This window comes from Rhinatrema bivittatum, chromosome 4, assembly GCF_901001135.1.
Source record: "Rhinatrema bivittatum chromosome 4, aRhiBiv1.1, whole genome shotgun sequence".
NCBI lineage: Eukaryota > Metazoa > Chordata > Amphibia > Gymnophiona > Rhinatrematidae > Rhinatrema > Rhinatrema bivittatum.
This window is the reverse complement of record NC_042618.1, coordinates 393717506-393733596: the sequence shown is the minus strand read 5'-3', so window position 1 is coordinate 393733596 and position 16091 is coordinate 393717506. Positions and strand designations below refer to the sequence as shown.

Below are 16091 nucleotides of genomic sequence, written 5' to 3'. Positions count from 1 at the left end.
GCAAGGGCCATGGGATGACCAAGTTCTGATTTGTTCAAGTTCTGATGATCAAGTTCTGATTTGTTCCATGTAAACTGCCACTCGGCAGTAGTTATTACCGTTTAACTGTGAACCGGAGCGATATGTATTGTATACAGGAACTCCCGGTATATAAAAATCCATAAATAAATAAATAAATATGTGACCACTCCAGCGTTCCTTACTGTTACGATGGAATCCACTGTCCCAGGACTACTCAATTCGCCTCCAACTACCAGCAGAGGTATGTTCTCAGCTCCAGTGGTGGCTACAGGAAGACCACCTAGGCTTGCTCCTCTGCTTATCTCCACCGAACAGGACCTTGCTCACCACAGATGGGAGCCCACTGTCAGGAACTGACGGCCCAGGGACAATGGAACATAAACCGCCTGGAAGCTCGAGTGGTCAGACTAGCGTGCCTGCAATTCAGCCACAGGCTCAGAGACAAAGCGATTTGAGTAATGTTGGACAACGCTACAACTGTTGCTTACATCAACCACCAGGGAGGAATCAGGAGCCAGCAGGTGTCTCTGGAGATAGACCCTCTCATGGCATGGGTGAAGATAAACCTACAAGGGATCTCTGCCCCCCACATCGCAGGAAAAGATAACTTCTCAGCAGAGAGAGCCTGGACCCGGGGGAATGGACACTGACAACCACAGCTTTCCAACTGATAGTAAATCGCTGGGGCCTCCAAGCCATGGATCTACTGGCCACCCGTCTGTGCCAAAGTCCCCAGGTTCTTCAGCCACAGATGAGAGCCATGCTCGCATCAAGCCTTGGCCAGAGGAAGACTTACTGTATGCCCCCCCCCCCCCCCAATATAGCCGCTACTGGGCAAGGTCATCTGCAAGATAGAACATCACAGGGGATTAGTTCTACTAGTGGCCCCGGATTGGCCAAGACGACCATGGTATGTAGACATGCAAAGACTCTTTGCAGGGAACCCTCTGTGCCTACCTCCACACAGGGACCTTCTCCGGCAGGGCCCGATTCTCCACGAAAATCTCTTCTCTCTTACGGTCTGGCCCTTGAGAGGACTATCCTGAAGAAGCGTGGTTACTCAAAGGCCGTGATTGACACCCTGCTCCAAGCACGCAAGTTCTCCACATTCCTGCCATACATACTGATCTGGAGAGTATTCGAAGCCTGGTGCGAGGACCACGAGATACTCCGGACAGCCAAGATTCCCATGATTCTGGAGTTCTACAGGACAGTATGAAGAAGGGGGTTGTCACTCAACTCCCTCAAGGTCCAAGTAGCCACACTGTCCTGCTTCAGAGCCGAAGTGCACGGTATCTGTCTATTAGCCCATCCAGATTTGTCCCGCTTCCGGAAGGGGGTTAAACAACTCCAACCACCCCTACAGTGGCCGGTGCCTCTATGGAATCTCAATCTAGTATTAGACTTCCTAGCTGGGGCTTCCTTCAGACCAACATGCGGTCTGTCACTATGCCTCTTAACATTGAAGACTGTATTCCTGGTGGCAATATGTTCAGCTCATCGCATCTCCGAACTGCAGGCACTATCCTGTCAGGAACCGTTCCTCAGCTTCATGCCTGGAACCAAACAGCTGCGTACCGTCCCCTCCCTCCTACCAAAAGTGGTTTCCGAATTTCACTTGAACGAAACCATCTCACTACTATCTCCGGATGAACATAAGGACTCGGAAGACTCATGCCGCCTTCGCCATCTAAATGTCGGCAGACTCCTAGTACGGTACCTGGAAAGATCAGAACCGGTGCGCTTATTTGTTCTTCACAGCGGGAAGAAACAAGAAGTGGCCTCGTGGGCGAGCATAGCCCACTGGATCAAGGAAGTAATCAAGGCAGCCTACATAGAGGCAGGAAAGTCCTTACCACTACAGGTTAAGGCTCTTTCTACGAGGGCACAGGCCATTTCTTGGGTAGAAACCAGGCTGCTATCGCCCGCTGAGATCTGTCAGGCGACAACATGGTCCTCCATATACACCTTCTCCAGGTTCTACCGCCTGGATGTTCAAGCCAGAGAAGACGCAGCCTTCACAAGGGCAGTACTAAGTGGGCCACGGGCAGCCTCCCACTCTACCCGGGAGTAGTTTTGTACATCCCACTGGTTCTGAGTCCATCTGCCTACACGCTAGGAAATGGAGAAATTACCTGATAATTTTGTTTTCCTTAGTGTAGACAGATGGACTCAGCATCCCGCCCACAGCTGCCCCAGAAAAGGAGAACCTCTGATAGCGAAATTTGAGACTAAGCAAATACAGGTAAGCCGCGGCCTACCCCTAGTTCAAGACCCCCACAGTTGTCTGGTGTCTGTGTTAATTGGTTGAGTGCACTGGCGGTCTCCAGTTTGGAAATTAGTTAAGTCAGTTCAAGTTTTAATCGGATTTAATCAAGTTATTTAAGCAGATATATCCACAATGGCTTTTCGAAGAGAATACTGAAGAGCTGAGGTTACTGCAGGGGTATATCTAGAGTGACATCAGCTTTGAAATCTGTCTCCCATCTGCTAGCAGAAGAGCACAATACCCACTGGTCCTGAGTCCATCTGTCTACACTAAGGAAAACAAAATTATCAGGTAAGTAATTTCTCCATTCTTATTGGAGAATCTGTGCCTGTAGGCAGCAGGCTTGAAGGGTTTGGAGTGGGCGAGTTGGTAAGGTTGCACATACATATGCCCTTATGCATCCTGCATAAGGGCATATGTTGACTCTGGAGTGTTTGGAATATCATTGTTCATAAAGTAACCGTTGCACGGGCAAGACGGGGAAAAATCAGTCTGCCTAAAATTTGGTGCCTAGTGCTGGGTCCAGGCAGAAGAGATGCTGCCAGTGTTGGGGTGGGGGGGGGTGAACGACCCATCATGAAAAATTCCTGCCGCTACCAGGGGGCCAAATCCAAGAAACTGTGGCTTGGAACTACCTTTTTTTTTTATTCTGCCTTGTACTAGTGTGCTGGGAAGTTGGCAATTTAAAGGGGTAGAGTGTAATGGGATTGCTAGCCCTGACAAGCTGGCTTAGGATGTATTCAGAAGGTAGGCCTCATTGGTCTCTGCGTTCTCACCATTGACACCTGCTTCATGTGACACTAAAACAAACGTGGGAAAGGAAGAAGTAAACAGAACTATAGGCTCTATAGTGAGGGAGTTATTTACTTATTTATTTGTTCAGTTTTATATACTGTCATTCGGTTCAGCCATCATATCGGTTTACAAAAATCAAACACAGAATAAACCATTAAAAACATTGATGCATACATTAATAGTGGAAAAGAAGAAGGGATTGGGGAGAGGGTGGTGGAAAAAGGGAGCAAAGGGAAAAGGATAGTGGTAACAGTGTTGGTATTTAAACATATTCAGGATGGTCTTCTAGTGTTAATTATAAGTTCATATTGCTATTATGATGGTCGTTGCCAGATATTTTATTATCTCTTTTGCATGAGTATGGTTGGTAGTCTTGGTTAAAATTAGATTGAAATAATCATTAGTCACAAGAGAGCCAGTTTGGTTTTTTTTATTTTCCTGGACCATGTTTTGGGAAGTCGCATGCAAATCTCTCAAAACATGGTTTCAGATGTGCAGATGGAAAAGGGGTTTAACGGAGGTATCGGAGGGAGAGGGCAGATAGCGTGAAAATCCCTTCAGCTGCCGCCTTCATAATTTGTAAGAGATATTTTGTACTATATTATTGCAACCATTGTCCCTGCTGTATCTCTACTCCTTGCTTTCTGGAGCATAACCTAGGATTAGTAATAAAAACCCTGCTTATTCTGGAACCTGCAGTTGTGCTAATTCAGGCTGCGAATGTGTGTAGCAGTTTCTGTCAGGAAGGGGGAGCCTGCAGGAAACTGGCTTTGTTTCAGGGCAGTGAATGTGTTTTACCACATCCACAGAGTGAACTTGCAAGTAAGAGACAGTAAAAAGAAGCCAAAAACCCCCCCAAAAGTTTTAAAGAGCAAAAATAAGCAAAGTAAATGAGAGAAAAAGAGATTTCTTGTGCCTAAAAATCTTTGGCTAGTGCCTACGTATTTTTTTTCCGGCTTTTCCCAGCCTTGTTCACAGGGATGGTTTCTTTTTACGTTGTTTAGAGGCGGGCAGTGAGCTGACTTGCTGCAGATGTCACTTTATTGACTTCATAGCTACTCATTTTCTTATGCTGCAATTTCTGAAGCTGTGAAGTGGGGGGGGGGGGGAAAGCAGGTATGCAGCTGCGTTAAAAGCAGTTTTGCTTTATTGGCTATTGTGTAAAATCCCTCACAGGAATGTACTGCTTGCTAATTCTCACTTGGTTGAAAGAGGTTTCATAATTTGTTGCCAGCCTAAACAGAGTTGTATTGGTGATGGCTTGATGGAGACCTGGAAGCTGAGGTCAGAAAGAAAATGTAGAAAGTCATTGAGCCTGTTCAGTCAGCTAACCCTGGCTTTGGTTTTCTTAGGAGAGCTAGTCTTTATATTTTATGCTGAAATGTAGTTCTGCATGGGGATGCCTAATTTTTCACACTTGGTTTTTTTGTTTTGGTTTTTTTTTTTGCTAGTTAGTGGTTATGCTTCCCAAGTTCTATCAAGGTGGTCACAAGCTTCTGTCTCTGCATAACACCTCATACACCTAAGTAAGACTGAATTTGAATACTGAGTTTACCTTATTTTTATTTATTTTATTTATATTCCACCTTTCAACAACTTCAAAGCAGACTATATTCAGGTACTGTACGCACCCTTTAGGGACAAGGAAATGCCTAATCTAAGTTGTTTTTTTTTTGTACCTGAGGTAATGGAGGAAAGTGAAGTGACTTACCCATAGTCGCAGGGAACAATAGTGTGATTTGAACCCTGGTTTCTCTGGTTCATAGTCTGCTGCTACTCCATATGGTGTTCCATGGGAGATTCTGGTCCATATTGGAATGGGTCCATTTTCTTCTGATCGGGGAGCTGTAAATCTTGGGCTGATCTATCTGCAAGGCTAAGTTCATCCTAAAATTCCATCAGCACAGTCAAGGACCGGAGGTTTTAGAAAAAATAGATTAGCCATTGTAGTTTCTCACTGCCCCACTTTTTGAACTGCACATAAGCTACCCACCCCAGTAACGGGCCGATACAGTAAACCGAGCGGGCAAGCGCCCACTCTCCTGTGCGCGTGATTCAGTAACTTAATTTATTTAAATTAGGGCCCGTGGTAAAAAGAGGCGGCTGTCAGCGAGATTGAGCTGCCGCGGGCCCATTTTAAATTTTTTTTTATTTTTAACTGTTTTTTTAACTTTTGGGGCCTCCGAATTAATATCGCCATGATATTAAGTCGGAGGGTGCACAGAAAAGCAGAAATTAGCGCCTACCTTTTGGTAGGCGCTAATTTCTTAAAGTAAAATGTGCGTCTTGGCTGCACATTTTACTTACTGATTCGTGCGGGAATGACTGTTAGGGCCATCAACATACATTTGCATGTTGCGGGCGCTATTGGTCTCGGGGGAGGGGGGGGGGGTTGGATGCGCGTTTTCGACTCGCTATTACCACTTACTGAATAAGGGGTAAAGCTAGCGCATCAAACGCGCATACAAATGCCAGTTAACAGTGCGCTCTGGTGTATCGGCCTGTAAGTTAGCTTTTCAGTGATTTTGACCCAGATGGATGTTTGGGTTTCAATTAAAGAGCAGGAAGAAATAAATTGCTCACGAGGTGGAATGTGGAGCTGTCACTTTGTATTTTCATGCTGTTAACATGTTCATTTTTTTCTCCTCTCTTGTCCCCCTGCCCTCAGGTATAGCCAATACCAGCGTATGCTGAGTACATTGTCACAATGTGAATTTTCAATGGGAAAAACTCTGCTAGTATATGACATGAACATTAAAGAAATGGATAACTACGAAAAAATTTACAAAGACATAGGTAAGGAAAAAAAAATCTTATTTAAATGTTTTGGAGAATTAAGTGCTGTTAGAGGCCAATATAAAAAAAAACCCTTGGAACGCTAGACTTGGGATTCTAGTTAAGTGCCTACTTCTGAAAATTGGTGTTAAGTGTCTAACTTTGTTTCCCTACCCCTATAGCCACCTAAACTTTATTTGGTAAACTTTTGAAAGGGCCAAAATGTTGGAGCTTAAACCGTTTGAAAATTGACCCCTTAATGTCCAAGCCCAGAATTCCTTGCAGGCTTAAGTTCTTCATTACTGTTACATGAAATTTTTTGACGTTTTAGTGAGAACTATTTTTCCTGCTTTTGCAGATTAGCACACTATTTGTTATAAAAGTATTGCCTGTAGGGCTGGCCCAGTGGCTAAGCACCTTCATGAAGAAGGTTTCTGGTTCAGTAACCAAGTCGGCTCTTGCACTCCCTGGGTCAGCTGGGGGTGGGGATTCTGCTTAAGTATCGTTCACAGCCCCTAAGGGTGGGGGTGGAGGCATGTATGGTCACTGTGTAGGGATGAAACCTGGTGACTGGATTTGGGATCCATGATTGCAGGGCTCTGGAAGGAGCTCTAGTGCATGATTCCTGGCCGATCATCACTGCAGTGACCAGGCTAGCTATATTGGAGGGAGGATATAAAATAGGGAAACAATCCCTGGATAGCTGCAAATGAAGGCTCATGGTGCCAGATCCCTGACCTGGTTCAGATGGAGCTAGAAAGAACAGGAGGAAACTACCAGGTCAAAAAATGAAGAAAAAAAAAGCCTCTTTCTAATAAATGGGTTTGTTTTTGTTTGTTTAAGAAAACAGTATTGCAGCAGCCCATGAAAAAATTGCTGAATGTAAGAAACAGATTATGCAAGCAAAACGGATACGAAAGAATCGCCAAGGTAAAGCTTTGTCAAGAAGCAGAATCCTAAAATCACTTGTGCCTTGTCAGAAGCTAAAAGAAAAGCCTTTTTCTGGTGGTATTTTCACTCTTGTGGCTAAGTAAATGCTTGGCATTTGGGAGCACGACCTATTCAGTCACTGTTTGCACTATGAATATAAGTACATTGGAGTGTTGCTGGGTACCAGAAACATGAACTGATCCCATCCTTGTATATTCAGGTATTGGTTTATTTTAGTATACATACTGAGCTACACTCAAATAGTCTTTATTTTGAAAATGATGTAACCAAAACGTTTTGGCACTATTATATACATAGTACCCAGTTCTTTATTGAACATATCCATATGTGCCTTTTTGTAAACCGTTGTGATGGTGTATAACTTAACAACAGTATAGAAAAGATTTTAAATACAGGCCAGAGAGAGGGGATGGCTGTCCCTTAAAGCTTAAGGTCTAACTGGGTACCTGAACTGAGATGAAGAACCTGATTTACGAAGCTTTTTTTTCCCCTATAGAAACCAAATGAGAGAGAGAGAGAGCATAGTGAATTCAGGCCCAGGGTGACCCTGAAGGTTCAGGGCAGAAGCAGGACTTGAAGTCTGGATTTTCTGCTCCCAGTTCATTGCTCAGTCTGAATAGGGCATGAACAGCTGAGATGACCCTGCATAGGGGATTTTTAGGTCTGGATAATAAGTTCATTGAACCCACCTTGTATTTCAAAACACACAAATTCATAATACCTTTTTGGATTAAAAAAAAATGAAAAACTGGAGATTTAAGAGCAACAGAGCACTGAGCTTTAAAGTTAAAAATATGTAGTCTAATTTTCAAATGGCTTAGGTGCTTAACTTTTGGCGTAAGGCGCCTAAATCAAGCTCTCTGAAAACTCACTGGCAGGCCCATACAGTACAGAGTACTCCGACAGAGCGCACTGTTAGCCGGCATTTGGACACGCTAGCGTTACCCCTTATTCAGTAAGGGGTAATAGCGCATCCAAAACGCGTGTCCAAACACCCCCCCCCCCCCCCCCGAACATAATAGCGCCCGCAACATGCAAATGCATGTTGATGGCCCTATTAGGTATTCCCGTGTGATTCAGAAAGCAAAATGTGCAGCCAAGCCACACATTTTACTTTCAGAAATTAGCGCTTACCCATAGGTAGGCACTAATTTCTCCAGGCACCGGGAAAGTGCACAGAAAAGCAGTAAAAACTTCTTCTTCTTTTCTGTGCACCTTCCGACTTAATATCATGGCGATATTAAGTCGGAGGTCCCGAAAGTTTAAAAAAAAATAAATTAAAATGGGCCCATGGCTGGTGGGTCGAAAACCAGACGCTCAATTTTACTGGCGTCCGGTTTCTGAGCCCATGGCTGTCAGCGGGCTTGAGAACCACTGTCAAACCCGCTGACAGCCGCCGCTTCTGTCAAAAAAAAAAAGGCACTAGGGATGTGCTAGTGTCCCTAGCACCTCTTTTTTTTTACCGCCGGCCCTAATTAAAATAAATTAAAATATTTTATCGCTCGCACAGGAGAGTGGCCTGTGCACGCGCTGAGAGAGTGGGCGCTCACCCGCTCTCCCGCGATTTTACTGTATTGGCCCGTGGGTTTGTGCCCCTAAACTAAACACTTAAATTTAGGCTCCTAAAATGTGGGCATGAAAAGGGGCAGCATCAGGTATGGGGAAGGAAGTTGTATAGCTGGCACTGATTTCCAAAGCCAGAGCAGCTCTAAATCTGGCCATCCTAAACTTCTTCCTCTCCCATGGCATATAAAAGCAAAGGGCCGACAGCCCTCCATCTCTCCTACAAGTTCAAAATTTAAAACCGGGGGTGGGGGATGATGCCAGCTTTCCCCCTCTCACCCACTCAAAGTCAAACTAATGTGCGGTTCTGACAGCACCCAGTCACCACCCCTTTCAAAGTCAGAATAGCAGCACCAAAAGCCCCTCCACTCCAATCTTCCTTCTCTCACTCCCTAGAACTTGTTCCAAAGATTCTTAAACCTAGCAGAGAGGACACATGCTACAATCCTCATGACTAAGCATCTAGCATGGCTTTGACAGCAGCATCGGAAGTATGTGCTGCTGGCATTGCTGTTTTGAGCAACATTTGATACCTAACTGGAAAGTGGTAAGCATTTGTCCTCCAGAATAGGCTTGGGGATCTTTTAGATGAGTTCTAAGGGAGGGGAGCGGCTTTTGGCGCAGCTGTTTTGACTTGGGATGGGAGCTAGTGGCTCTGTGCATTTGACTCTAGGAGGGGAGATGTGTGGAGGGTGGGGGGTGCTGGTGGCATTAGACAATGAAGCCACCTGGGTTGGATTTTCAACTGAAATTCTAGGCATCTAGCCTTGACTGACAATTTGTCTAACTCTCTATATGGCCATACTTTGGCTGCTTAGATTAGGTATTCAGCCTTTGCTAAAATTGGCCTCATAGTAGATAAAGACAGTTGGGCCAACCAGTCTACCCAGTTGTCTTCCTTCTTACCACTTTGAGTAGGTGAGCATAGAAATTTCCATATTTAGACCAGCACCAGCAATCCTGCCATTTCTTTTACCCAACTTCTTGACCCTGTTCCAACTATTGCCCTCTCTGTCCCAAACATGTTTGAATTCAGTTAGTGCTGGCCTCCACAGCTCCATTTATAGACTCTCTCTTTCAGGCCTTTCCTCTTTTGATTCTTACAAGACCTTTACCCTTCCCATATTTTACCGCCTTGTAATAATCCAGGCAGCCAGCAGAATTAACGAGACTGTTGTCTGAAACCTCCGGCCACCCCATGTTAGAATTTTAACCATGGCTGCTGTGGGCAAGTTATCCCAGCCACCTTGTATGCCTGATGCAGCCATACCACCACTCGCTACCTGTTGGCTTTTGTTCTTCCCTCTTTGGCCCACACAAGTTCCATAGGATTGAGCAGTCACTCAATTCTCTCCCTCACATCTTCAACCTTTTGCTCCTCTCCGCTCCGCACATCTCCCAGCTGCTCTTACTATTGCTCTGTGTCTCTCCCAGGCATGTATTTATTCTATTGACGTTTTGGTTGCCAGTGCCTCTGGTAGTCTGTTCCTGACATCTGCTACCTTCATTAAAGTGTATTCTCATATTTCCTCTGAAACTTCCTCCTTGCAAATCTGGGCCCCCCCCCCCTTTGACCTTGAATTTCTTTTCTGTGGAAATTCTCCCCTTATACTTTATTGAACTCTGTTTTAAATGTTTTTTGGATATATTCATCCAGCCTTTCTTTCCTCCTGTGAGTATATTTTGTAGGGTTCCTGTTGCAGGACTTCTATCATTTTTAGTAAGGTTTTTCTGCACTACCAGCACTGAATACAGTACTCCAAGGTGAGGTCTCAGTAGTGACCTATACACGGCAATATTATCCCCCTTTTTCCTGCTGGCGATACCTCTACTTATGCAAGCAAACTTAGTTTTCAATTGTCTTATTACATTGACTTGAAGTCACCTGGGATGATCACTCGAAGATCTTTTTTGTTTGACAGTTTCTGGCTCTTTTCTCTCACTTGTATTTGTATTTCTAGACCCTCTTTTCAGTTTGTTTTATCAGTTTGCTGTAGCTAATAGATTCTTGTGTTCCAAATACAAGATTTTATACTTTAACACTGAAGCTCATTTTAAGAACATAAGAACATGGCATATTGGTTCAGACCAAGGGTCCATCAAGCCCAGCATCCTGTTTCCAACAGAGGCCAGTCCAGGCCACAAGAACCTGGCAATTATCCAAACAATAAGAAGATCCCATGCTACTGATGCAATTAATAGCAGTGCCTATTCCCTAAGTAAACTTGATTAATAGCAGTTCCCTGTACATACCCGGATCAGTCCAGACTCCTGGGTTTTGCCTCCCCTCCAGCGGAGTCAGCGAAAGATTTGACTGACTCTGCCCTATATCCTGAGGTGCCACCTGCAGTCTGTCAGTATTTTTCTGACTCCAGCAGATGGTTGAGGTGCAAAATCCTGCAGTCTGTGGTACTTACAAAAATAGACAGTTTGTAGGTGTTTTGTTAGGTTACAGTTTGTTGGTGTTTGTGAGGTTTAGTCAGGAGTTTCAATTTGAGACTTCCTCTTTAGACTTTTTTTTTTTTAAACAGGCTGACTGTTTTCAGTGGCCGATTTGCTGCATCCCAGGTGGTGGTTAGGTCCTGAGGGGACCATCCCCCCCCTCCCCCCCGGTTCTTGAGGCTGCCGGAGTTGTGGAGGTCGGTGACCCAGTAACCACTACCGGCGGGGATGATACTGGGGAGCCCGGCTCACTCACCCTGCTCTGTGCTGCGCCCGAAGAGCAGATAAGTGTGGGGAAAAAAATAATCTTTGCAGTGAAGTCGCACTCGCAGGGATCGGCAGCGCTTTAGTACCTCTGAGGGGGGAATTGTCGCCGGGGCGCCAGCTCTTCATTTTTGCTTTTTCCCGTGCCGTGTTTGTATGGCACGGCCTGCCACAAGTGCGGGGACTTGCGCACCAGAGTGTCCCAAGACAGCCTGTGCGTCTCGTGCCTTCCCGGGGGTGAAAGCACATTACATGGGGCCGCAAAACCAGCGCTTTAACTGGCCCGTGGCTCAGCCAGGACGGAACGGGTCTCTTCATTCCCTCAGCGGGAATGGATGCCATTTTGGGAAATTTTCCCGCGGCGACTCAGACAGCGATGAGGGGGAGGGTCAGATCCTCTCTCCTTGTCTCTGCAGCAAACAGTTCCCAAGGGGGACGGATCATGGCCGAAAGACGCTGAAAGGGGGCTGGTCTTGATGAGGCCTCGGACCCCTCCTCCTCTTCTCGGGATTTTATTAACTTTCTACATAAAGTTTAATAGTCACAGTAGGGGAGGAGGAGATGCCGGGGGACTGGTTCAGTGCAGGACCCGGACGCCCGTCCATGGAAACGCTCGAGGCCTTTCGACCTAGGCTCCGACCATTGAGTTAAAAGTCCCTGGAGGTCTGGGGCAGGCTGCGCTCTGGTTTCTACTTCGGACTCTGATCAGCACCCGGGCCTGCCAAAGTCCTGGGACAAGCTCTCTACAGATTTGGATCTCGGAGGGGGTTCTACTCAGAATACCTGTCCTATGCTTTATGGAGCGGACGGAGATGACCCCAAAGTAGTCCACAATTTTAGGAGAGAGGTGCTTAGTCCCCTTATTCCAGCGATTCGGGCAGAATTGGGGATCGATGCCCCACAGATGGACTCCCGAATGGGGAATATGGATCCAGTGATGGTGGGGCTCAGGGGACCGCATATGTTTTTTCCCTTTCTATATGTCTGTCACCGTCCTCCTGTTCTGGGAATGGGACACCCATGAGTTGGGATTGAAAATTAGCAAAGCCACGGATAAGCTGTACCCTTTGCCGGAAGAAGCCTTGGAGGTATTGAAGCTACTGAAGGTGGATGCCACAGTGTCCACAGTCACACAAGACTACTATTCCGGTGACGGGAGCCACAGCTCTTAAGGATCTTCAGGACCGCATGTTGGCAATGCAGCTCAAGCGGATTTTTTGAGGTATCCACCCTGGGCGTGCAGGCGGCGATGTGCAGCAGCTTTGCCCTGCAAATAGAACTTCATTGGGTACAGTACTTAAAAAGTAGTCCGGTGCTCTCCAACAAAGAGGGCCATAGCCTACAGCGCTGATGCTTTGTATGATCTCCTCAGGACTTCTGCTCGCTCTATGGTGCCGGCTTATAGACTCCTCTGGTTGAGAAACTGGTCGGCGGATGTGCCTGGATTGGTGGCTGTTGGACATTTTGGGGTGGGGGATGCCGCTGGAAATCCCCGAGTGGACAGTGGTCACCACAGATGCCAGTCTCTCCGGCTGGGGAGCGATGTATCGGAAGATGTCGGTCCAGGGAGAAGGCTCAGTGGTCAATCAAATCGTTTGGAGACCAGGGCTGTGTGGTTAGCATTGCTGGTGCTTCAGTCTCTCCTGCAAGGGCGGTCAGACTGAGTTCTAGCCGACAATGCTAGAGCAGTAGCATATGCAACAGCAGTAGCATATGTCAATCGCCATGGAGGAACCAGGAGTCAACCGGTGGCGACAAAAGCACGACAACTGATAGTTTGGGCGGAGCACCACTTAGTCAGCGTTCAGTCTCTCACATCGCCGGAGTCGATAACGTTCAGGCCGATTTTTCTCAGTCGTCCTCGCCTAGACCCCGGGGAGTAGGAGTTAGGTGAAGAAGCCTTTCGGAGGATATGGGCCAAGTGATCCAAACCGGCGGTGGACCTAATGGCAACATTTCAGAATGCTAAGGTACCTTGCTTCTTCAGTCTGAGGCGAGAACAGGGAGTGGAAGGGGTGGATGCCCTAGTAGTTCCCTGGTCCAAGGACATTTTTCTCTGTGTTTCCGGCATGGGAAAATGCTCAGGCGCATAGAGGCGCTCCGGGCTAAGGTCATTTTGGTGACTCTGGAGTGGCCACATCATCCTTGGTTTGCAGACTTGGTCAGCCTGGCGGTGATCGTCCCCTTGAGGTTTCGGGATCTGCCATATCTTCTCTATCAAGATCCCGTTTGTTTGGAAGAGGTGGATTGCCTTTGTCTAGCAGCTTGGCTTTAGGGAAGCGCCGTCTGAAGAGCAAGGGGTATTCCGACGCGGTAGTAGCTACTCTTTTCCATTTGTGTAAGACCTCCACGTCTCTGGCATATGTCAGGGTGTGGAGTGTTTTTGAGTCTTGGTGTGTGGATCACCAGGTACATCCCACGCGGTTTTCAGTTTCGGATATTTTGCCCTTCTTGCAAGCTAGATTGGCAAAGGAGTTGTCCTGTAGTTCGTTGTGGGTACAGGTAGCAGCCCTTGGTTTCTTTCGAGGTAAGTTACACGGTGTTTCGGTAGCAGCACACCCGAATGTAGCGTTTTCTTTTTGTTTTGTTTTGGTTTTTTTTTGGGGGGGGGGGCAAAGCGGTTGCGTCCCCCATTCCAGAACCCTTGTTCCTCTTGGAGTTTGAACCTGGTGCTCAAGGCCCTATGCATCGTGCCTTTTGAACCTCTTACAGCGGTGACTTTGAAGGATCTTACATTGAAGACTGTTTCTCGTGGCTATTTCTTCGACAAGCGGAGTGTCGAAGCTTCAGGCCTCTGGATTACCGACTCAGGAGTTTTCTTTGCGGACGGTGCCGTCTTTCCTGCCAAACGTGGTTTCTTCATTTCATTTGACTCAGTCAGTGGAGCTTTCTAATTTTGTTTTTCTGATTTAGACCGTTCGGATCCTGCGTCTAAGGACCTCTGGAAGTTAGATGTGCGTCGCATTCTGTTGCATTATCTGGACGTCACCAATGGCTTCCGTATCTCAGACCATTTGTCTGTTATGGAGTGGTCCAAACCGGGGGCACACAGCGTCCTGTGCCATGATAGAGCGTTGATTAAAGGAGGCCATTGGTTCTGCTTATCTTCTAGCTGGTCGGACGTGTCCGGTCTGCTTGAGAGCTCATTCTACTCGTCCGCAAGCAATGTAGTAGGCAGAGTGTCAGCTGGTTTCTCCTCAAGAGATTTGTACAGTGGCGACGTGGAAGTCGATACATACCTTGGATCATCATTACCGTTTGGATGTCCGGGCTCGGCATCCTTTGCAGAGGGGGTTCTTTGGCTGGGACTCTCAGGTTCCCACCCACATTAGGATAGCTCTGGTACATCCCAGGAGTCTGGACTGATCCGGGTACGTACAGGGAAAAGAAAATTGGTTCTTACCTGATAATTTTCATTCCTGTAGTACATTGGATCGGTCCAGAGTCCCACCCAGTAGAGTTATTGAGAGTCCGCTCGATCACTGTTTTGTGCATAATCTGCAGATAAGGGCTGACTAAAGTCAGTTCTCTAATGACATTCTTGATATTAAACGGTTAAGTGAGGTCCCAAATGAAAAGTGTGAAGAAACTGATTCACCGAACTTCCGTATTTTTCCTTTGTTCATCAGTTTCTTTTCAGCCTACTGTTTCTGGCACTCGCTCTCTGCCATCTTGGGTGCTGGTCTTTGGGAATTAATTTTTTAGATCCAATAGTCTGGAATGCTGGCGCATAGAATCCCCCGATCTTTCAATATTGAAGCTGCTTCAACAACAGATTGTATCTAGGAAGACACCCTCATCCCATGTGAAAATTAATCTGAAAGGGTGCAGTCATCTATATTTTGTTCTCTCTCCGCAGAAATGCAGTCTCTTCCCTCCATTCTAATCAGTTCTGGCTTGAGACAGGTCTGCATATACTGATATTTTGTGATTCTTCCACAACCAGCTTATTTGTTTCCTGGCTGCAACAGCTACTCTTTTTTTTTTTTTTTTTTTTCTTCTTTCAGGGAAATAGTTGTGAAAGTAGACTTCTATAATATCATGCATTTTTAATTAGCGTTTGCTGGTCTCAGGGCCCTGTGCGCCCTATCCAGCTTAATATCTAGGGTAGATCCTTCCTTGTTTGCATTACTGGATTCCAGAAGGAATTTGCAAAAGCGGCTGATTAGAGGCACAATCCACGTTATCTGGCATTTCCAAAAATCCTGTGGATCGAAGGTTCCCCCTCCTAGCTCTGTCTTCCAAATCCACGAGTTTAGCTTTCATCGTGGCATTTTCTTCCTGAAGTTCTGAGCATGTATCTTGCAGTTGCTTGGGACCTCAGACTGTGTCCATTCTCATCAATTTCGTCCACTCTGTGCCCGAGCGATGTAATCTCTTCATTGAATTCTAACATTTCATGAGTTTCTCTTTTTTATAATTTTTCAAATCTTGTCTCTTTCCTCCTCCAAGGTAATGTTAAAGGCATCATCAGGGTTGATAGTTTCCTTGGGCTGCGCCATGATTGTAGACCTCACGCTCTTCAGTTTTTTGGTAGGAAAAATATTTAAAATAGACAGATTTTCGCTTCATAGCCATCGCAGTTGATAACTCAGGGTCTTGGCGCGTCTTTGGGTGGAAGGAGAGATACAAATAGCTCCTAAAATTAGCTAAAGGTGTAGGCTGAAAGGAGCTCTTAGCTCAAGTAGCAATCAGTTATGATGTCACTTCCTCCCTCAGCTTTTGATCATTTTTTCCAGTTTTTTCACCCTTCAGATACATCTGCCCTGTTTTTTATATTTTCTGCAAACATGTCTTTTTTTTTTTTTTCTCAAGTTCTGCAGCAATATTGCTGATTTAAAAAAAAAACCCAAAAATATATTGAAGAGAACTGGTCCTATTACCGAGCCCTGGATTACCTCACTGGTCATTTTGCCTTTGCCAGAGTGAACTTCATTTACTACCACTTTCTGCATGCTGCTGTTCTATTTGCTCATCCAGTTTATAACTTTCTGGCCTACTCTCAGATTAC

At 46.0% G+C, this 16091-nt stretch overlaps 1 protein-coding gene across 3 annotated transcripts in view; it reads left to right on the top strand.

Annotated features, from left to right (window-relative positions):
* THOC7 (THO complex 7) overlaps positions 1-16091 on the top strand; it is a 71635-nt gene that overhangs the window by 14231 nt on the left and 41313 nt on the right. For all 3 annotated transcript variants that reach the window (XM_029601017.1, XM_029601016.1, XM_029601014.1), the window contains 2 exons: positions 5754-5881; positions 6704-6790. In XM_029601017.1, the coding sequence (XP_029456877.1) occupies positions 5754-5881; positions 6704-6790 (215 nt within the window). The remainder of the gene's footprint in view (positions 1-5753; positions 5882-6703; positions 6791-16091) is intronic.